Source organism: Lissotriton vulgaris, chromosome 11 (assembly GCF_964263255.1).
Source record: "Lissotriton vulgaris chromosome 11, aLisVul1.2, whole genome shotgun sequence".
Classification (NCBI taxonomy): domain Eukaryota; kingdom Metazoa; phylum Chordata; class Amphibia; order Caudata; family Salamandridae; genus Lissotriton; species Lissotriton vulgaris.
Genome location: NC_141699.1, coordinates 872776565 through 872799633, shown reverse-complemented (window position 1 = coordinate 872799633; position 23069 = coordinate 872776565). Strand labels below are relative to the sequence as shown.

At 45.5% G+C, this 23069-nt stretch overlaps 1 protein-coding gene across 1 annotated transcript in view; it reads right to left on the bottom strand.

The window, feature by feature from the left end:
- AGXT (alanine--glyoxylate aminotransferase) overlaps window positions 1–23069 on the bottom strand; it is a 465350-nt gene that overhangs the window by 37402 nt on the left and 404879 nt on the right. Inside the window, exon 10 of the mRNA XM_086944021.1 lies at window positions 17296–17424. Within this exon, the coding sequence (XP_086800147.1) occupies window positions 17296–17424 (129 nt within the window). The remainder of the gene's footprint in view (window positions 1–17295; window positions 17425–23069) is intronic.

The following is a 23069-nucleotide window of genomic DNA, read 5'->3' as shown; positions in this document are numbered from 1 at the left end:
CAGAAACAAGCATCCTGGGACCGGCTGCGGGCTATCAGCTCTCATTAGCCTGGCTAGCTTGAATCCAGTGACCCTCTGTGGAACGCTTAGACGCCGTGGGGATACTTTGCTGCTTTGTCCCTTACTGCCAACTTCTCGCCGCTCCCGCTTTGCGGGAGCCGCTTTGTGGGGAGGACCGCCCACCAACGCTGACTGCTGCCCGTTTGCCGTGTGTACTGACCAACTGTGGTGCTGAGAGGCTGCAGGGGAGTAGCGCGGCAGGGACTCACTCTCCCAGGAGTCCCTGCGCGACCAAGCAACATCCGGTCAGCGCCCCCCTGCGTGCCCCGCCCACAACCGCCTCTCACCTATAAATTCTGGTGAGGGCCCGCCTTGGGGCAAAGGGCGGGCCGTCTGTGGCCGTCCGGGGCCAGCAGGGGCCGGGACGGGCCACCCCCCTAACAACTACACAGGTAAAATATTGATATTGACATTACACTACATAGCAACTGAGTATTTTGCAGTAATATCCTTATGTCTGCCTATACCCCAATGGCTACCCGTTCTGGTAGGTGTTCAAGCCGAGGGTGACACTCCACAATAGGCACTATGGACAATTTCGTAACTCGTGCTGTTTCTGTTGTGGAGAAGGAAATTATTTTAGCTGAGCGAAGACTATCGCGGGAATATCTTGCACACAAGCGATCTTCCCTGGGAACACTGGTACAGGCAATATCTCCAACTAACACTATCCCAGCAGAACCCCTACTTTCCACAACAGTTAGTAGTACGCAGCCCTGTATTGCTGATCCAGGGGTAGATAATGGACTTCTCGATATGATCCCAGATCCAGGGACAATAAACAGGAGTCCAAGCAGTACTGTTGTAACATCGAACTATCCAGCCACAACAGTAGTAGACTCACCTACCCTGCCAGTGATAACGATTCATGAAGCACCGATACGACAAGATTCACTGGCCTCCCCGGTAAAGGCAAGTTGTGTAGCACTAAAAAGGAAGAGAATAGTCACCCCACGCAAGGGCTACAGACTAAAGGCCCTTAAAAGAATACGAAGAAATCAAATGAACGGGGGTGTCCCTTGCAAACCTACAGGGTTTGAGATCAAGAACGCAGGGGTAGAAGTAAGTGACCGGCAAGAGGGTAACCCTGCAAATGCTCCAGCTAGTCCCCCACCGGTCATTGCACTGGACAACTGCCCAAAGGATCCACTTGCAGACAATCCTTTGATGGAACAGATCCAACACTTAATGTCAACCTTGATTTTACCCGTGATTGAAAGACTGAAAGGGCTTTCAGAGCGTTTGGATAAATTCGAACAAGCTTCACTTGATAATTTCTTTGCACTAAAACCATTGGTCAAACTACATTCAAAGATTGGAGCCGACATAACAAGGGGAGTATTAAGTTCGACAATTCCCAAACCACCGGAACAAACTCGACCACCAAGAAAAGATAAGGTGATGGACCGGAAAAAGGATAATGCTGTACCGGGGGGATCGCAAGCAGCTCCTTCTGGGGTGCAGTCAAATAATGGAGGAACTCATACTGCTGTCCCCCCAAAACCTGCGCCACGTAAAGGAAAAAAGGTTACAGTAACAACTAATACAGTGTCTGTCACTTCTCAAACGTTAGCGCCATTGAGAATTGATGAAAGGATAGGAACCTCCACTTGTATCACAAATTGTGTTCCTAACACTAAAGACCAGGTAGCTGATTGCAATTTAGGCAAATTAGTGCCAAAACAAGCTCCAAATGCCGACCTTCAACCCGGATGCCAACCGTACGTGGTAGTGCTCACAGGCGTCCCTCCCCTGAAACCTGATAAGAGGGAGTCCTATGATGAACTTAAAAATAAGACCTTATATTGGTTAAGAGAAAACAGACCTCTCCCATATACTATTAACTGTCAGGTTATACATGTTCGAAGAGTCAATTGGCTGGGCACCAGGCCAAAGGACATAAGGGGGGACTGTATTCTGGTGAACTTTAAAGACCCTTCGGTAGCCCACCTTGTGTGCGGCCAAAACCAACGGAGAGGACACTTAGGAATCGGAACCTGTGACCTTAGCTACTTTTATCCAGAGCAACTAACATCAGGCAATAGAGGCCCACCAAATGCGGGCATGATGAGTAGGAGGTACTCGTTCTTTGATCCCCCTACACCAGGTGGCAGAATGCAACTACAGAATATGGGAGTGGACACAAATTGGTCATGGTGGGGTCGATGACAAGGAGAGTCCGAAGTCGGGGAAAACTTTTCCCCCCTATCCAGTGATCGCTCACGGGACATATGTGTTGGATCATGTGTAAGATCTTGTGTAATGTCCCCTGTAACTGAATCAGCCAAAACCACACAGGTTGGAATAGCGACTGTTAGTACTGTTAGAGAATACTTAAAGAGGGCACCCGTGGTTGATCTTACTGCACATCCCGTTTACAGGAGAGCAACATAAAATCACGCTCTTCGCGGATGACATTCTTTTCTCGGTGGTAGACCCGGAGCGTTCCTTACCTTGCATTAGGGAGGCTCTGTTGCAGTTTGAAGCGGTGGCCGGCTTTAGGGTTAACTATGGTAAGTCCTACGTCCTGAACCTCACTCTGTCGCAGGCGGAGGTGGAAAGGGTTCGGCCGCTGACGCCCCTGGCTTGGGCCGTCAATTCGATAGTCTACCTGGGGGTCCATCTGACCCCGACGGTGGGCAAATTATTTTCGGCCAATTTCCCCCCGCTCTTGGCTAAAACACGGGCAGAATTGGATAGGTGGAAACCTAAATTTCTGTCCTGGCTGGGGCGAATCCACTCAGTGAAGATGGTTCTCCTTCCTAAGTTTCTGAACTTGTTTCAGGTGCTGCCCATACCACTGGACAACGACTTTTTTCGGCGCCTCAAGACGCAAATAATGCGGTTTATATGGCAAGGGGGACGGGCTCGTCTCTCTTTTGCGGTTTTGCAACGGCAGCGGACGGAAGGAGGAGTGGGCCTCCCAGACCTGCAACTCTATTACAAAGCGGCTCAGTTGAGGGTGTTGGTGGAGTGGTCGCAGCAAACATCTGAAAAGCACTGGCTCCATATGGACCGGAGTGTGGCTGGCAGGTCGGTATGGGACCTAGCGTGGAAGCCTAAGAGGGACAGACCTCTCAACGCGTATATCAGCACTCCGACAGGTACAACGCTGAAGGTGTGGGACACGCTCGCCTCGGATGACCGCTGGACGACCTTCCCCTCTCCCTTTACGCCCATCCATTTTAATCCTGCCTTTGCTCCGGCACTCCAAGATGGAGCCTTTGACGCCTGGAGGGAGGGGGGGTTGCAGGGCATTGACACACCTGTTTCATGGGCAAGACCCCCTCTCCTTTGCCAACTGCATGAGGGACTATGGAGTTTCGCAAGCTGAGCGATTTCGCCACCTTCAGATGCTCCACTGGGCCACATCGCCTGGGGTGCGTGACGCGGCTACGAGACCCCCCTCGCCATTCGAGGCCTTTCTCTCCCGGACGGCCACTCCTTTTTATACCGCCTCCTGCTCCAATCTGCTGTAGCCCCGAGGCCGCGGTATATGGGACAATGGGAAGATATGGTGGGGAGAGAAATCTACGATACCAAATGGACGGCTTTATGGAGGGATGTCACTACGTTTAACCACTCCCTGCAGTTACGGGAGGCACACCTTAAGACCCTTACGCTTTGGTATCTTTGCCCGGCTAGACTTCATCGCATATACCCGGCTACATCCGACAGGTGTTGGAGAGTTGTGGACTCCTGGGTGACTTTCGCCACATCTGGTGGGACTGCCCAGTGATTCGGCCCTATTGGGAGGAAATCCTCTCGCATATCAGGGACATTCTGAGTTATCCCATTGAGGATTCCATCGCTTCCGTCTTGTTAGGCCTGCGGGATCCCGACTTGAACTATCAAACCCGGGCGGATAAGAGGATCTTGTGGCTCTGCCTGGGAGCTGCCAAACTTACTCTGGCTGCTGCTTGGAAGCAGAGGGGAGCCCCGGCGATCTCTTTGTGGCACGCTCGACTGTGGAGATATCTGAGTCTAGAGAGAATGGCTGACATCTACTTGGGTAACTTCAAGAACTTTCGTTATCAATGGGGCCCCCCTAGTAGAGTTTCTGTCTAAAGGTTTGCCCTCGGCCGTCTGCCCGGCCTCTATTCGGTCACTTCACCTCTTTCAAGTCTAGAGTGAATGTCGGCGGACCAGCTGGAGTGTTTGTTGGCTCGCCACCATGGGGGAGGGTGGGGGTTGTGGGAAGGGGGGGGGGGGTTTGGTTCCTTCTGTTTCGGGTTCAGGGGCCCCCTGAGGAGCGCATTGCTGGGCCGGTTGCCCTCATACTGAATAGGCGCATGACCTTCCGGAGGTTTCACGCTGTGCTCTCATGCTCTCCTTATGGAACATTGAAGACTTTTATTGTAATACACTCGCTGAGCCAGCATCTATCGCTCTGGACTTGCGGTACAATTGTTGGTATATGCTGTATGCTCTGTTGCTTCTTACTGCGCCCCGTGTGCGGGGGTACTGATGGCGCCTTGGGGCTCTAGTCCTGTTTGTTTTCATGTGTAACTCAAAAAATAAAATAAAAATTTTACAAAAAAAAAAATATGCCATTACCAGCACGCACGGAGGTCCAAGATCTAGTGTCTAGTAGTGGGCTTCGGGACAATTTGAAAGGGGGGGAAACACCAAATGTACATAATGAACACCCCAGTAGTTTAGTACAATGCAATTCGAAACGAGAGATAAAAATCTTGTCATGGAACATTGCAGGGTTATTAAGAAATCTGGGTGACAGGGTCTGGAGTTCTTTCATGGAAGAGCATGATATCATACTCTTACAAGAAACTTGGGCAATCAATATGGTTCACAGACTTAGTTATAAAGCATTCCACTGTGGGGCAATTGCATCTACAAGAGGTAGACCATCAGGGGGCTTAATAATTTGGATCAGAATATCCCTGAATGTTGTTGTCTCACCATTGTTTTTTGGTTCTAATGATTTGCTTGGGGTAAAGGTGACCAAGAAGGAAATGGGGGATGTTTACCTTATAAATATTTACAACAGGTCCAACCCCCACAACAAGGAATCTATGGTTGTAGAACAGTTAAGTTTGTACCTGGGCACTTTAGAATTAAATTCCCAAGTTATTATAGGTGGGGATTTTAACTGCCAATTCAAACCTGTGTCGGGGCTTGAAAATTTACTAGAAAATGAAGACAGGGCTCGTGACATTCCTTCTTTAGATAGTGCAAAACCAGTTAAAAGTTCAGTGGCAGTCATGCAGATTTTCGAATTAACTGTGTCTAATGATCTAAGGGCATGTAATGGTCGTCTCGACCCCAATAAACCTGCGAATTATACATACAGCAAGGGGATATCCAAATCACTAATTGACTTTATGCTGATTACAACCAATTTGTACTGTAACAACAAGAGAGAAAGGGCTTAAGACAACACTCCTATGCCCCTGGTCAAATCTGTAACAACAACGAAGGAGTGCAAAGCACAGTGTTCAAACTCAAATAATAAACCACAAAACACCATATGTCTTGAAAAGAACAATACAAACATATGTGTCTCACAGGGGTGGCACCCACCTAACCAGTCGGGTTGTGACTACAACTGGGTACCTGTATCCCACTTTGTAAAACAGGACAGGGATCTCCCTGTTGTAGAAGGACCCTCACTCACCACTAGCTGGTGACATGCTTCATCACGGGGTCCCCGCTGGGGCGATCTAATACCTCCCCAGCGTGCTACAACGCCTGTTTTACAGCGGAGCAGGATGTGGTGGATGCAAAAAGTGCCTAAATCAAAGTGTGGTGATAATAGGGGCAATTTTAAAAAAAAATTACTAGGTTGTAGTCTTTATACCTGTTTTAATAATGACCAACCTGTATTTGTTAAAAACAAGTGAGCGGACAGTTAGGTTCTGTGTTACGAAACCAAATGTCCTTAATAATTAAACAAAAATACTGGTCAACATGTTTCTGCTGTTATACTGCCATTCGCTCAGCATTCGTCAGGACCTAAAATTAGACCCCCAGTGGTATGCGTGCGCTAAGGCGCACCCTACTGTGAGGTTCAAAGTGTGAAAAAATATATATAACATACAACTATCACGGGCAGTCTCCATGATAAGGGTCAGGGCAAAAATGTGCGACCTGGCCAAAAAACGCCATTGGGGCCGTGTTAAATCCCCCTTAGGTGAAAACAGCGCGGGTACTCTTCACGCAGTAAATGTTGCTTTACTCGCGGCTCCCCGCCTCGAACCTGCACTCAGGGCTGCCGTCTCACCCGTCATCGCAACCAATTTGTGGCACTTATTGTTGGCTTTTAAAGTTGTGAATAGGCCCGAAAGCGACCACTTCCCTTTGCAACTAGGGCTACTTTCCAATCCATTTCTGACTTCACTAGGGGAAATGGAACCTACCAGGGAGGTGGAAGAAGTCGAGTTCTCTAACAACAGAAGAGCTATAAAGTGGCCACATATACTAGCAAAAAAAGAAATACTCGTGGATATTTATAACACCTTCGCAGATACGATCCCTTTATACAATAATTTGAGCTTGGGTTCCCAGGAAGTTCTCAAAATGCACTACCATTTGGTAGAATTATTAATTCCCCTCCTGAGTAAAACATGTAGCAATGAGAAAAGTAACACAAGTAGGCAACTCGAACTAGAGACACCATGGTACAATAAACAGTGTCGCCTAGCGACAAGTAACTTAATCAATGCTGTTAAATCAAAGGATCAGATGAGGGTAAGAGAGTGTAGGTACGAATACAAAAGACTCCTCTCTAGTGCAAAAAGGGAATAGGATAATTCGATCTGGGAAGATCTCTTAAATGCTGCTAGGAAGCACGATCAAAGCACCTTTTGGAGTTTGATATCAAAAAATAATAAAACGGGTCGCTCCAATAGGGACTTTTTCCTTGATGAGAACATTTGGTATGACCATTTTGTAAAGTTGTATGAATCGGCAGAAGTGTTCCTAGGCCCAAATAACCCAGAAACTGTTTTGCCCTCGTGTACTAACTTTTCCCAATTTAGTGCCGAAGAGACCCTACGTGCAATAAAGGCAATTAAGGCGGGTAAGGCACCAGGCCTTGATAAATTGCCTGGGGATTTATTTACACACAATAACGAAGTATGGTGCCCCTATATACATTTTCTGTGTAACTCAATATTGGCAGGGACCCCAATCCCCGAAACGTGGAAGGGGGCGGAAATAGTTACCATTTATAAAAAAGGGGATCGCTATAATCCAGCCAATTACAGACCGATTAGTTTAATTGATATTTTACAAAAAAAATTTGCCAGGCATATTTTAAATCGTCTTTTAGACTGGATAGAGGAATTTAAAATCCTCTCCAAATATCAAGCAGGGTTTAGAATTAAGACAAGCACTGTGGACCAGGTGTACAGGTTTATGTGCATCTGTTGGAAATATGTACAAATAAAGAAGGGTAGCCTTTACGTAGCATTTATGGATCTACGTGCAGCGTTTGATCTTGTTCCACGTCCCTTACTTTGGGACTCTTTGAGGAATATGGGTGTCCCGGGTGAATTGTTATTAAATCTTATAAAGCTTCACACAGACAATTTTGCAAAAGTGAGGTGGGGAAGAAATGGTGAACTTACCCAGGCCATACCAGTAAAAAGAGGGGTACGACAAGGGTGCGTGCTGGCCCCCACCCTCTTTTCCTTATTTGTGAATGACATCCCCCCTTACCTGGCACAATGTGATCACGATTCCCCGAAACTATGCAATGAGGCAATTACAGCACTGTTATTTGCCGATGACACCATCCTAATATCGCAAACTAGGACTACAAAACTTAATAAACCAATTCAATGGTTACTGTTAAGTAAAGGGGCTAGAAATCAATTCATCAAAAACTAAGTATATGGCCATTAATCCCCCAAAAACCTTCAAGAAGAACTTGGCCCTAAAAAACACTAAACTATAGTATGTGGAATTTTTTGATTACCTGGGTATCAGGCTTGATAGTAAAATGTCCTGGAAAACACAACTAGAAAAAAGCAGGCTGACATTCAAACACAGCTCACTTCCTATTTTAAAGATTCATGGAGGGAGTGCTTCTAAAGCTATTATTCCTGCTATGCAAGTATTCAAAGCCAAAGCACAATCCGCAGCCCTATACGGGGCTGAGATTTGGGGGCCATACTCGAACAAGACCTTTGACATTGATGAGAACGCGTTCTTTAGGCGACTACTAAGATTACCCTTAAGAACGCCCCTAGTGCCTGTCTACTTGGACATTAATGTAAAACGTACAGACTTTTTATGTTGTTTAAGGCCTCTTCTTTACTGGGTAAGATTATGGTCTACCCCGGAACTTACTGACTATAGAAGTGGCTTATTGGATATTATGGAACTGGATAAATTTAATTCAATCAAATGGCTGAGACATATATCCACTTGGTTCACAAAAATAGGTCTTTCACACTTTTGGATTAACCCACTTGTACTGCCAACTAATTGTAAAGAACAGGTAAAAGCTGCCTTTTGGTCCTACGTCGTTAATAATGCATATTTATATGAACATGGTACTGGCTCCCTAGCCCAGAGGTTTCTGCAATTTAAGGACATTCCCATGTTCGAACAGTTTATGGACGAAATTGAGCCACCTCTGGCCAAAACTGTATACTTACAATACAGGTACGGCGTTTTACAAATAAATGCAAATACCTGCCGCTGGGGAAAAACCACGGGGAATGTTTTGTACAACTGTAAATTGTGTGATCTTAATCATAAAGAAGATGAGGCCCATATCCTCTTCTTCTGTCCGGTGTACAAACACCAACGCACAAAATGGATCAAACCACTTTGTAATAATCTGGGCTTAAGAACTTACAAAGAGGCAGAGAGGATACTTAAATCCACAACCTCTCAGATGGTAGCTTTTGGAGTCAGTAGGTACCTCCTCAGTGTCTGCTTGATTAGAAAGAAACTGGGGGTTAAAACATAGCACTAAACCCCATAAGGAATTTTTGAAATTTATTAACAAGTTAAAATAAGTTTTTTAATTACTGGCATTTTAATTATTTATATAATGTACATAGGTTTCCCTTTTTAATCCGGTTCTGTAATTGATTTCTAACTGGTAGCACATTGTACTCTGTATGTTATATTCTACACAATGAATTTGCATTGTATCTTTATATAAATTGCACATTTCCCCTGATGTTGTCCTGGAATACCAAATATGTACTTATTGCACTTTCTGATAATCATGTTATTTTTTTGTAACTACGCACGTGAATGTATTTTAAATGTTTTTATGGCTTTATGACTAATATGTCGAAATAAAAGCTTTACAAACAAACAAACGAATCCAGTGGCTAAGCGAGCAAGAGGCCCACGTCTGGGCATACCCTGCAAACTTAGGACCTGGCCTGGCAGTTTGGGCTGGACTGTTCCCATTGGGTGCAGGCTCAAGACTGATTTGCATATGGCTGGGTTCAAACTGGAAGGGCTTGGTGAGCAAAAAAACAATGGATTTAGGCCCAGATCTCTGTACTGGGGTGAATGTATGACATTGTCCTGCATTTTTTCCATCAATTGTTCTTTTTGCATTTGTCACACTGAAAGGAACGGGTATGCCCAGACATGGGTTCCGTGCTCTCCATGGCACTGTAGTCAAGCTATCCTGGCTGAAGAGGGATGAAACCCCGAAACCGGTCCTAGGATGTTTGTTATGTTATGTTACTGGTATTTCTAGAGCGCGACTGGTTACCCAAGGGTGCCCTGGCGCTGACTGCTTTCCTCTGGGCGTTAAGATAAAGACACCTATTATAGGTTAAAAAGCCAGGTTTTCAATTGCTTCCTAAAAGTTAACAAATCCGTGGAGTTTCTCAAGTAAAAGGAGAGATTGTTCCAGGCTCTTGCTGCACAAGCTATAAAGCTTCTTCCGCCCCATGAAGCTTTTTTTGTGGCTGATACTGATACCAACTTTGCCCCCAGGGAGTGCAGTGTTCTTATAGGTTGGTACCATTGCAGCCGCTGCTTAAGATATTCTGGGCCAGTCCCCAGCAGAGCCATGTACACTGTACACAGGGCCTTAAAATGCACCCTTTTCCTCACAGGCAGCCAGTGGATTTTTTTTAGTTAATTAGAAATAGGCTTACATTTGGGAGTATTTGTAAGCAATCCAGCGGCAGCATTTTGCAGCAGTTTCAGCTTATTCAAGGATCGTTTTTGCAAGTTTAGGTAGAGCCCATTACAGTAGTCTAACCTAGACATGATAAGTGCAGTGACTACTGTCCGCCTATTGTCTGCCGGCAGGAAGTGTAGAATTTTCTTAATCATTCTCAGAGTGTAAAAAATGATTGAGGCCACAGCATTTATATGATCACTAAAATTGAGCTTATTATCAATAATTACTCCCAGATTCTTTACGTTCCTAGTAGGAGGGTGCCAAAAGTATCTGGCCACCAACTTGGGGCCCAGAAATTAGGGTCATTTCCAAATAAAATGACCTCTGTCTTACTTGAGTTAAGTTTTAAACTAATGGGTAAACTAGCCACCGCAGGAGAACGACACATAAAGGATATTTTCTCTGGGGGAGATAGTAGTGAAAGCCAAAAGCGTATTGCTGACAGTCAAAGCTGTGCATCAGAAAGAGGTAACTCAGAAGGCGATTGGTGATTTTCAAACGTCAAGGGCCAAACGTTATGAAACAGGGGAGCAAGCAGGTAGAGCCTTAGCTTTAAAACTAAGACAGGAAAAAACCAAGAATCTAATCTCCTGTATTGAAGAGTAAGGGAAAGAACACACTGAGGCCAAGGATATATTAAAGGTCTTTGAGAACTTTTATCAAAGGCTCTATGATGATGAAGATTGCAATAGAACCAGGGGGAAGAGTGTTTGGATCAGGGGCCCCGGCTGGATGAGGCTGCAAGAGAAGAACTGGATAGAGACATTTCTGGGAGTGAGGTTATAGCTGCATTACGGGAATTAGCATCAGGGAAAGCATCAGGCCCAGATGGGATCCCCCTGGAGGTTTATAAGTCTATCGAAGTCGAGATCACCCCGCTGCTTGTGGATTTATTCAATGGGGTTTTGTGTTCAGGGGTGGTCCCCGAGTCATGGAAGGAAACCAATATAATAATCTTCCATAAGAAGGGAAAGCCTAGCGAGAAACCAGGGTCTTATCGCCCAATTTCGTTGAGCAACGCGGACACTAAGTTGTACTCAAAAATATGGGCCAAAAGGTTGGGCAGGATCATTGGTAGTCTTGTCTCCCCTTGGCAGCACGGGTTCGTCCCTGGCTGCGGTACGACTGATCATACCAGCAGAGCAATAGCCTTGTTTGACGCCCAGGCTGCCACTGGGGGAGAGATGGCCATGATCCTGCTCGACGCGGAGAAAGCATTTGATCGCGTTGTTTGGAGCTTTCTCTGGGGTATTCTAGCAGGGAGAGGGTTTGGTGAAAAAATCATTAGAGCCCTCAAAGCAATGTACATACACCCGGTAGCGCGAGTAGTGGTCATGGGCGAGAGATCGGACAAATTTGACATTAAAATAGGGACACCTCAAGGATGTCCCTGTTCCCCTATCCTCTTCTCTCCTTATATTGATCACCTCATTCAGGAAATATTAGGATGCCATAGGATAAGTCCGGTTGTATGTAATGGCCATGAGAACAAAATTTTGGCATATGCCGATGACCTGGAGGTCATCACTACCAATACCCAGCAGGCGCTACCAGTTCTGACACAGATGGCAAAGGTCTTCGGCTGCCGTTCTGGATACCTTTTAAACGAGTCAAAAACACAGATAATCTGCTCTAAAAATATTGCTAAAACGGATCCAAGATTCGTAGATTCTGCTACCTATTTAGGGGTGAAAATGAATGCTTCAGTGGACAGAATTGTAGAGGAAAACTATCCCCCTCTTATCAAGTCGATAGAAGCTGAGCTAAAAAGAATAGATGTGCTGCATCTTTCCTTGATAGGGAGGGTAAATGTATTAAAAATGTTAATGTTTCCCAAAGTGCTGTACCTGTTTGGGGCCATACCTCTATTTATTGAAGAAAAGATAATGAAAAATTTGTAATCTGTTTTTATAAGATTTATTTGGCAGTATGGCAAAGTCACGCGTTCCACCAGCCTTATGTCACTTCCTAGGGAAAGGGGTAGGATGGCACTCCCAAATTTAAGGTTTTATCACTATTCCTGCCTTTTGATACAATTGTCTGTCCTTTTTCATTCTGAGGGGGATTCAGAGGAGGGAAACCCCGATCTGCAGAACCCACCATCTATGTTCGAGATGTTGTTGGGGAAAAAAGCAATAGGCTTACTGCTGTGTGAAGTTGATCGGAGATTCTATAAGAAGGCTCGACTTAAGACTCTCTATGGGGCCTGGTTGATCTGGAAATCCATCCTGAAGTTTTAATGCTCCGAAGCTAAATTCATATTTACATCTGTGTAACTCTAGTTTTTTCCCCCAGCTGGGAATGGATAGGAATCTCAAGGTATGGAAGGGATTGGGAGTCAAGACTCTAGGGGATATCATGGAAGGAGGGAGGATGTTGGGGTTTAATGTCTTACAATGCAGGTTTGGTATCCCATCTAACCATTGGCTATTATACGGCCAAATTGCCGGAACTCTGAAGGCTCTAAGACCAAAGATGCCACCTCCTGTAGATCTTCCCTTGGTAGAGTTACGGGTGTAAGAAGATAAAAATAGTGTATAACTGCTTTATAATGAGGATCCAAGACGGCTTAGAGAAAACTAAATGTACTTGGGCCACAAAACTGGGTAACCCCGATGTAGACCTGGATCTTGCCATATGCTTGAACAAAAAGCTATTCCGGGCTTCTAATTTGCGGGCCTAGCACTATAAAACGGTGTTCAACTTGTTTTACACGCCGGCAAAAAGTTTTGCGTAGCGGGTCAGAGAAGACGATAAGTGCCCCAGATGCAACGCATGCCAAGCAGACTTATTGCATATGTTTTAGAGAAATTTTGGGAGGGGCTGCTAGGTCATAAGATGGATCTATCCCCTACCCTGATGCTATTGGGCAATGACTCTAAGCTGAATCTGGGAAAGGACCAGGAAGCTTTGGTCTTTTTGTCAGTTGCGGTACTTCGGATCCTACTATCGGCAGGCTGGAAAGATGCCACGGCTCCTTCCTTCCAGATGTGGCTCTCTAGATTACTGGGTATACATAATATAGAGTCTAGCCTATATGAATTGAAGTGTGCAAAAAAATGGGAGATGGGAAGACGCCTATGGGCTCCTATCACAAAGTGGAGGGAGGCAAGATTGTGAAGCAGGATGCTGCATACCTGTCCTACTTTTGTATCCCCAGCTGGGCTAGGCTCCTATAAATGGATTTTATTACTATTTTTAATGCCTTTTATCATCAATTGTGTATTTATTCCCGGTCTGAAATTGTTAATTCCTTTTGGGTTTTTTATTAGCCATTATCTGTACAGATTCAATGCCGGGTGGAAGCCTTGTTTAATGTATGTTCATGATAAATTATTTGTAGCCTTGTATACTGTATGTTTATGCTAAATTATTTGAAATGTCTTTTATAATGCACCAGTTAATACCAATAAAAATATTTAAAAAATATATATATTTTTTTAAATGAGTTACGTTTTAAAAAGTTTTGCGCCATCCACTTCCCTACTGCATTAAAACAGTCGTGAAATCCACTGTCTATGCTTTCTTTCTGATCAGGATGCAGAGCGACCGAAATTTGAGAATTGTCTGTGTAGGAGGTAAGGTTAAAACCGTAGGAACCAATTAGGGATGCCAAAGAAGAGACATAAATATGTAAAAGTATGGGGCTGAGGGAGGACCCCTGTGGGACTCCGCAGGGCAAGGAAAAGGGTCTGGAACAAAATTCATCCAAAGCCACAATTTGAGACCTATCCGTTAGGAAGGATTTTATCAACTTCCAGGCCATACCCTGGACCCCGCATGTTGACAACCGGTCCATCAGTAAATCATGATGGACCGTGTCAAAGGACGCTGACAGATCTAACATAATCAAAGCGGCCTCACCTCACCTATACAAAACGTGTCTAATCTCTTTGGTGGATTTAATAAGAGCGGACTCTGTACTGTGGCCCTCTCAAAATCCATATTGGGATGGATCTAAGCCTTTTGTCTTGCCTAAAAAAGATGTGAGTTGTCCATTCATAAGCTTTTTCAACCAATTTAGCTGGTAACAGAAGGCAAGATATTGGGGGGAAATTATTAGGATCTTTAGGATCCAGGTTGGGTTTTTTTTCAGTAGGGGGAGAATTGAGGCAATCTTCCACCATTTAGGGAAATCCTCTACCTCAAACATTGAGCAGAATAAGGAGCTAAGTGAGCATGAAACCGGACCCGAAGCCCGTTTGGTTACAGATACCGGGAAGGGATCATAGGGGTAGCCTGACCTAGCTGTCACCAAGAGCTTCTCTGTTTCAACCGTAGAAAGTGGCTCAAATGTATCAAAAACAGCTAGTGGGGTAGCTGTGTTGGTACTTTCTTCCAAATAGGGAGACAGCCATTATAACGCAGGCTTTACACCGCGCTACCATTACGACGCAGCCATCACAGCGCAAGTCGTTACAACGAGTTGCGCTGGATGGCGCTATATACTAAGGAATAGTATAATTTACTATTCCAACACCTTCCCTACTGTTAGGTAGGCTGGAGTTGGAATAGTAAATTATTCTATTCCTAAATCCAGCACCTACAGCGCAAGTCGTTATAACGACTTGCGTTGTGATAACTGCGTTGTAATGGTAGCGCGGTGTAAACACTGCGTCGTAATGACATACATCCTTCCAAATATGCCCCCATCCCCATCACACTTGGGTGTTGAAAGGCTTAAAAAATAACATCAACCTTTTTCTCAAAAAACAAGGCAAGACCCTCACATAATTCCTGTGTTGACTTAACTTTTTTCGGACAAGGGGAAGCCAAGTCAGACACTATATTAAAAATGTCCTTGGCCGAATTCCCTACAAGACTGATGCGGTTTGAGAAGAAATCCTTTTTTCCATTATAAATCATTTGTTTATAAATTACAAGACTTTGTAACTTTGTTTCCAGTCCAGGGAGGACCTGACCTGGCAGTTAGGGCTAGACTGTTCCCATTGAGCACAGGGTCAAGACTGATTTGCATATGGCTGGGTTCAAACTGGAATGGCATGGTGAGCACAAAAACAATGGATTTAGGCCCAGATCTCTGTACTGGAGTGAATGTATGACATTGTTCTGCATTTTTCCATAAATTGTTCTTTTTGCAATTGTTTTCCAGATCGGGACCAAAAACTCACCCAAAGAGAAAGTGGGTGAAGGGATAAAATATCAGATAAATATGCCACTCCTATTTCTTTGTGTTCCACAAATGTGGGGGCACTTTGTGGAACACATAGAAAGCGTCTCAGAAAAGCGTTCTCAGCTGTTTGCAGCTCATCCAAGTTAATGTATGCCCAGATCTCACTTCCATTTGCTACTCCGGAGATACACTTAGCCCTGTAAATCTGTAAGATAGCCCCATTGGGTCGGCTGCCCAAACATGATGCAAAGTTAAAAACAGCAGCATTTGCCCTAACAAAATCCTCTCTCTTCCTATTAACCAAAGGATGCCAACTCAGGGAGGAGTCGAACAACAAGCCTAGATAGGAAAATTCACTAGTCTTTTGCACAGGAAAAGGCCCAACTTTGGAAGTTGATGATTTAGTGGAGGGTGTGCCAACGACCATCACATACGATTTTTTGTAATTTACTGAGAGATCTAACTCATCCATGAAGTGGATGAAGGAGTCAAACAAAGAGACCCCACGCAGTTTTCCTCATTAAAACCGCATCATCTGCGTATAATAAGACTAGTAGGCAATGCTTCTCCACCTGTGGGCAATCTACCTTAAGATCAGCCAAAACTTTAATATATAGATTAAAAAGAAAGAGCACCCGTCTTGGTTTTTAAAACCTTGTGTACCCTTTATATCTTTGGAATAGGGTACAGCAGCCCCAGTATCTCTATGGAGAAGTGTGGCTCAGGGGTTAGAGGCGGCAGACCCGGAAGCTGAAATCGGCCCTGGACCAGGGTTCATTTCCCTGCCTCGGCGGGTCTTGGGCTCAAAAATTCCACGGACTCGATAATTCTCGCTCTGGTGCCTTCTCGAGTCACGGGTTCACACTCTGCGACTCTGGGCAATAGCTTGCTTAATCTCCACAACGGCCCCTCGCGGCGGGATGCCTGGCTTTCACCTTGTGGATACCCTGCCGGGGTTATCTCACAGGGGAATACCAGGACGGGTTCCCTAAGCAAGCGCCGGGAAACCCTTTGTGGGTAGCTGTGCGCTATATAAGCTCAAATACATTTACATTTACATGGAGAGCTCTCAAAAATAAAACAATATCCCGGTCCACCCCATAGAATGCATGATTTGCCAGAGCTTGGATCTATTGACACTATCAAATACTGATGAGAGATCTATGAATGCCAGGTGGATGGAACCGGGACAAGCAATGGTGTATTTACTAAGGACTAAGTATAAGTTCAGGCATTGATCTAATGTTGACCACCCAGAACAAAATCCATACTGGACCTCGGATAAAACATTGTTAAAATCAGCCTAATTAGGTAGCCTCTCCAACAGAATATGCCCCACCACCTTGACCACCGAGCCAAGCAACAAGATGGGCCTGTAACAGTGGGTACTGTACCTCTCCCCTTATTGACAACAGGAACAATGATGGACGTTTCCCATGAGGAAGGGGGAGCATCCATCACTGCCAAGGTGATAAGGGTGGTCAAGATTGGGGTCCAAATCTTCATATCTTGCACAAAGAGGTTGGGTGGTATCCAGTCTTTGTCTGGAGCTTTATTTTTAGACAGTCCCAGGATACCCTTTCTAACCTCCTCATCAGAGAATGTGAGAACGGCTTTCTCATCTACTGCATGGTCCATTTTAAACAATGGGGAAACTTTGGGCTACCAGACAAGCTATCCTGAAGTTCGTAGTAAGAAAAATAAATCTATATCAAGGAAACTGAGATGAGAAAAGGTCTGCAAGACAGACAGTGTGAGGTATGAGGACTTGAGTCATGCATGCACCTTACAAAGTTTCGCTCTTTCATGAGGTAGTCCCAGAGACATGTACTTATGAATGTGCCATGTGATTATGAAAGTGCGTGGCTGGATAATGTCTCAGGATTGTTCATGTGTACCTCATACCCTATGCAATCCTATCTCCTTTCTCAATGGTTTTCATGATCCCCTTCATTCTTTCCATCTTTCCTACCTTTCCTGCAGATGGTCCCAAGCCGCCTGCGATTTCAATGTCGTAGTTCTTCATCAGAAAGGTAGTAATGTCCTTCCATTCATATCCTTGTGGTACCTCCACCGTAGTTACCGTGGGTAGCCGTATGGCCTACAATAAGAAAGGGATAAATCAGGCAGGAAGACAGCACACATAAATACATGTTAATGTTTCACACACGAAGAATACTGGACTAGACACTGAACATCAGTTACATGTTCACTTCTGGTGTCTTTGTTTGCATGTAAGATGATGTAATATTATTGAAAGAAACAAGGGGAGGAGAGATGATTTACTGGCCAGAGCGTCCGACCTTGGATCTGGTGAACCAGGAGCCATATTATTAAGAAAGAGCGATACATTATTGCCGCTTTTATCGGCAGGAAACTGCCGCTAAAGCGGCGATAATGGGCTTGATAATATGCCCTTGTGAAATTCCCATAGAAGCCCAGGTTCTGGTGTTAACCTGGGCTTCTATGGGAATTCACAAGGGCATATTATCAAGGCCATTATCGCCGCTTTAGCGGCAGTTTCCTGCCGATTAAAGCGGCGATAATGTATCGCCCGGTTCCAGTGCTGACATCAGCTCAGAATTCAGCGATTCTGAGAAAGTCTCTTAATGTATTTGCCTAAAAGATAAGTAAAAAAAAGATTTTAATGTAATCTGATACTCACGTAAAGCACAAAGGGCCAGATGTAGGAAGCCAAATAGCGACCGCAAACGCTGAAATTCACAGAATTTCAGCCTTTGCCCTTGGCTTTGAGCACTGTAGGTAAGATTAAACCTACTCGCAAAATAAGGAATCGCAAAAATTGTGACTCCTTATTTTGTGATTGCATTTAAGGAATTGCAAATTGCTATTCCTTAAATGCAATTTAAGTATCACAAAAGAAAGTGCACTTTAGCCTTAAGGAATCGCTAATTACCACCAACTTCAAGTTGGTGGTACTTAGCGATTTCCTTTAGAAAAAGCACTTTTTTGCTATTTTTAAAGTGCCGTGTGGCACACATTCATGCCCTTAGGGCATGTGAAATGAAATGAAATGAAAAGAGTCTTGTAATGCGCAACTAAGCTCGAAGGCGTCAAGGCGCCTAATACAAAATAATGTAAACAAAAGTAAAGTAAGTAAGTGCTCCACATGTGCACACATGCACATTTCAGGGGTGCAACAGGGTGTCCTTTTGGAACCCTTGCACCCTTGAAATTGCTCCCGCAATTTGCGAGTTCTTCTTGGTTACTCGCAAATTGCGGGCGCAAATCCCATTCATTCCTTTAGGCCCCTTGGCCCATAGGAATGAATGGGATGATATTCCTTGATTGCAAATCTCAATTTGCGATTCGCAATCAAGGAATATTAAGGAATCGCAAATATTTTTGCGATTCCTACCTACATTCAATTTTGCGAGTCCTTAAGAGCGATTCGGTAAAAATCGCTATTAAGGGCTCGCAAAATTGAATTTACCTACATGTGGCCCAAAGTGCTCTATTGTCCCTGGACCTAGTGTGTGCTATATACATTTACAAAAAAATGTTAAGCAGTAAGGAATGTGAAGCAAGAAATTACATTTTCCTGTGAATTAAACAGATGGGATGGGGAGGCACCAAAGAGGTGGTGCTCAAAATGGACACACATGGCAGCCGAGGATGCCACTCCCCCCGAAAAAAAAAGCGGTTGGAGCGATCGGGCGGAGAGTGGACTGCGGTTCAGCCTTCTTCTATGGTGAGTGCAGTACACCACCCAGGCCCACCTGGAGAGGCTGTACACATGTGATAAGTCCGTCTGGGCTGCAGTGGCCTCACGCTGCCTCTGCCGCTTTCCATCACTACCAGCACTGTACCATCAGGTTACAGAAGGCCTGAACTTCTAAACAGCATCGCCGGCCTCGAGACTCATGGGAGTGTGCCAGCTCCCTGAAGAGTGCGGGCCGAGCTGGTTACGGCGTTAGACTCACATTTGACCTGAAAACCTTGTGTGCTGTTCTCCTTCTGGGGCAAGGGTCTGCTTGTGCCCTCCTACAACTGGTTTAAACATGGGGGCGAGGTGGGGCCCAGTCCTACCATACCTGGTCGTTATTAATGCTGAACTGTGACTCTTGGTCTGATGGCAGTGGTGTGCCATGCTTCTTGCAGGTTCTTGCACAACACCTTTCTCTGACAAAGCCTTCTCCTGCGGTGCAGATAACGTCTCAATTGGTAAGTCTGTCCAAACTATACTATGACTCCCACCGGACCTAGAGGGTGGTTGAGGCTGGGTCTGAGGCGCTTGATGTGGCTGGCCCATTTCCCGAGGAGCATTGGGCTTGGCAGATGTGAAGATCCTGCTGCTGGCGATACAAGTAAGCCAGACTTCAGTTGAAACCACAATGGATTCCATGAGTACCAGGATGGACGCCATTACTCTCAAAGTAGATAAATATGATGGTCGCCTTCAGGAGGCCGAGCAGCACATCTCAATGGTCAATGACACTCTGTCTTCCTGTGGAGTAAGTCTTCAAAGGTGATAGCTGCTAAAAATTAGAGGTTGGAAGCGCGCTTCTGCCGCAATGATCTTCACATTTTAGGAGTGCCTGACCTCACAAAAATTGGTAAATTAGAGGACTATGTGGAGAAATTACTAATAACCCTATTTGAAGCGGATTCTTTTTTGAATCTTCTCATCTTGAAGCGTGCGCATTGTACCTTGAATGTTCAACCTCAGCCAGGGGCCCCAGCGCACCTGATTGTTGCCCTTCTCCTCAATTTCCACGATTTCGACACTGCTCTTCGGATGGCTTCGGAGAAACACACTCTGAATTTTAATAGGAATGAATCACTCTGTTCATAAATCTGTTCCCAGACTTTATGGTGTTGGTTCAAGTGGCACGCTGTAAATTCATTCTGGTCAAACAAAAGCTCTGACAGGCTGCCACCCCCTTCACTATCCTTTACCCAGCTCGACTTCAGATCACAGCGCATAGCAAGGATAATTTCTTCACCACTCCTCAACAAGTATCAGAATTTTAACGTAACCATCCTGCCTGTGACCCTGAAGAGGCACACTTGGCTTTTTCGTCCTGCATTGCTTCACCATAAGTTGGACTGGGCGAGAGTCCATGTACATGGCCTGGGCACGCATCAACAATCTTCAGGCCCTGAGATGGCTCAGCCCTGCAATGTAGTAGGTTTTTCCTGCAGCTTGTCTCTGAGACTGCCACTTGGCAAATCCTCCCGTTTGGAGAGGTCTAGTTCAACTTCCTCTCTTTCATTCTCTCATTATGCTTATACTGTCCACCCCCACACAAGCCCCTTTAGGCGCTAATTGGTGCCTCTTCCCACTCATGCTGCTAGACCACCAATTTAAGGCGGGCTTGGGCAGGACATCTCCGAGTTCTTTGAATTTAATGAAGGAAAAGTGCAGCTGGTTGGCACAGTTTGGGAGGCCTTTAAGGTCACCATAAGAGGGGTGTGCCCTTCTAAGAGTGGGATGGGAGTGATGCGCTCACTCAGGGATCATCTATCCATGTTGGAGAAAGACCATAAGAATTTAGAGCCACCGCTGAAGGCCCTCTGTTAGCCCAACAATTTAAATCTGTGCTGTCTGAATATCATGATGTGGCCGCCCCTAGAGAAAGCCACTTCCGTCGTAAATCCACACTCACTGATCAAATTACCCGCTGGCTATCTCTCCCATTCTTGCAAGCAGGGCTTGTCTCCTTAATGATGATGGTGCTCTTGCCTAAGCAAATGTACTTCTTTCTGAAAATACCTGTCCTGTATCTTTCTTCTGCACACTGACAACACAGTAAATCCATCTAGCATGGGCGAGGAAGCAGCCCCGCATACAACGGGCACCCTCACATTACCTTTTCTGGAGGGGGGCTTTGAAGCTCTGGATACGGAGCTTTATCTGTGCACGTAAGCCTACCATGCTATTCATTGGTACCGTCCCACCCCGTTTCTCCCTCTTTCAGGGGCGGCCATTCAATTAGGGTGGAGGAGCGCCACCCTCCTGCCACCAGCAGAAAATAAAACGATAATAAAATGTGTTTTAAACCCGTTTTATTACAGTTTTATTTTTAATACCCTGGACCCGCCCCCAGGACTCTGACAAGTCTTGGGGCGGGTCCAGGAGATGACACTGCTGGTGGGGGAGTAGTGGGCACTCCCTTTACTGCACATGAGGTGTTTGGCTGGCCGTCTAAACCCCTCAAGCACAGTGATTTCTACACCCATACTCTTTCCTATTGGTCCAGTCTGGTTAACCTCTCCTCAGCCAAGGCTACCTTCCTGTTGCCCTTAAAACAGGACATGTTACTGGCGGAGAGACAGCGGAGGCAAAGTGAGTTTAATTTCTTTTTTTTCTTTTTTGCCCCACAAACCCTCCCCACCCCCCTCCACCGGCCCGGCCCGCCTCCCACTTTGGCAGGGGACTACTGCGGCCCCTTTTGGTTGTAGAACAAGGATATATGGCACCGATTCCTCCTGCTTTCTTCATGGGTGCACACTCCAGTTATCCAACTGCTGCCTCGTCTATGGCGGCGTTCACAGTATGGGTTCATGGCAGAAATGGACCTCAAAGTGGGCAAAAGGATTTTATATTCTCTGCTTCGACTGGATTATCACCCCTTGCTTCCAGTCACACAAGAAACCCTGTACAGGCTCCAGCTTAAAAGGGGAGGCTTTACTCATTGGGCGGGGATCTATATCGTGACGGACACTTTATAACACAGGCCTATTATTTAGGAGCCGTGCCTGTGTCTCCCCTGGATATATTCTTGTATATCTGCTTGAAATGCAATTCCAAGGCGGCTGTAGCAGACTTTCAGTTCGAAGCCCCTACATTCGTCTCACTTCATAACATGCTTCAAGCCATTAGCACTTGTCAACTGGTCTCTTCATTGTATCATTCAGCACAAGCAGAATCTCCAGGTTATCGGAGGCAGGCATGGCAAGAATGGGGGATAGAGCTTGGTATGGACCTCCCTGATGAGCAGTGGCACTACTGCTGCCACAGACAGTGCCGATTGCATCCAGTAGTAGACTCAGAAATATTCATTACAAGTTCCTTCCCTTTGAATTCTGCACTCCCGTAAAATGGCATAAATTCAGTCTCAGACCAGACGATTGCTGTGCCAGGTGCAGGATGGTTGGACCCAGACTTCCTTTTGCTGGCTTGGTTTACTGGCCCAGTACAATCCTATTGGCAGGAGGTGCGAGCTGCTCTCTCTATTGTGATAGAGGAAGAGCGTCTGCTGACTTCCCTCATGGCCCTTGTGCACGTCAAGTACTTGGACGACGCTGCATAGGAGATACTTGGCTCTGGCCTTACTGCTGGGTTGTCTGCCGATGAGGGTGAGGACGAGCGCTAAAATGTAAGAACTGGTTTATAGATTTAATATACTGTAATGAACAACTAACCTGTGTGCCGAAATTTTCCATACTGCTTCACGGCCTGGAGATATATGGCTCCATCGCCATACCTACGTTCTGTCGCAAGCATCTACTCCCACTCAGAGTGCAGGATCTTATAACTCTTAGCACAATGGTGCTGTCAAGAGATACACGTGTTGTGATGCTCCCCTTGCCATTATGACTGATGGTCCTGTGCCGGCTGCCACCCTCGATTTTCTTTGCTCCCTTGTGATGGTCAGCTGCACCTGTAGTTGCTGTATGTGTGGGATGGGTCGATGTGTAAGTGAGATTCTATGGCAGGACCGGAGGCTCAGATTATGCTTTTTTTTCTCCGCCATTTATTAAAATACAAAACGCACAGCA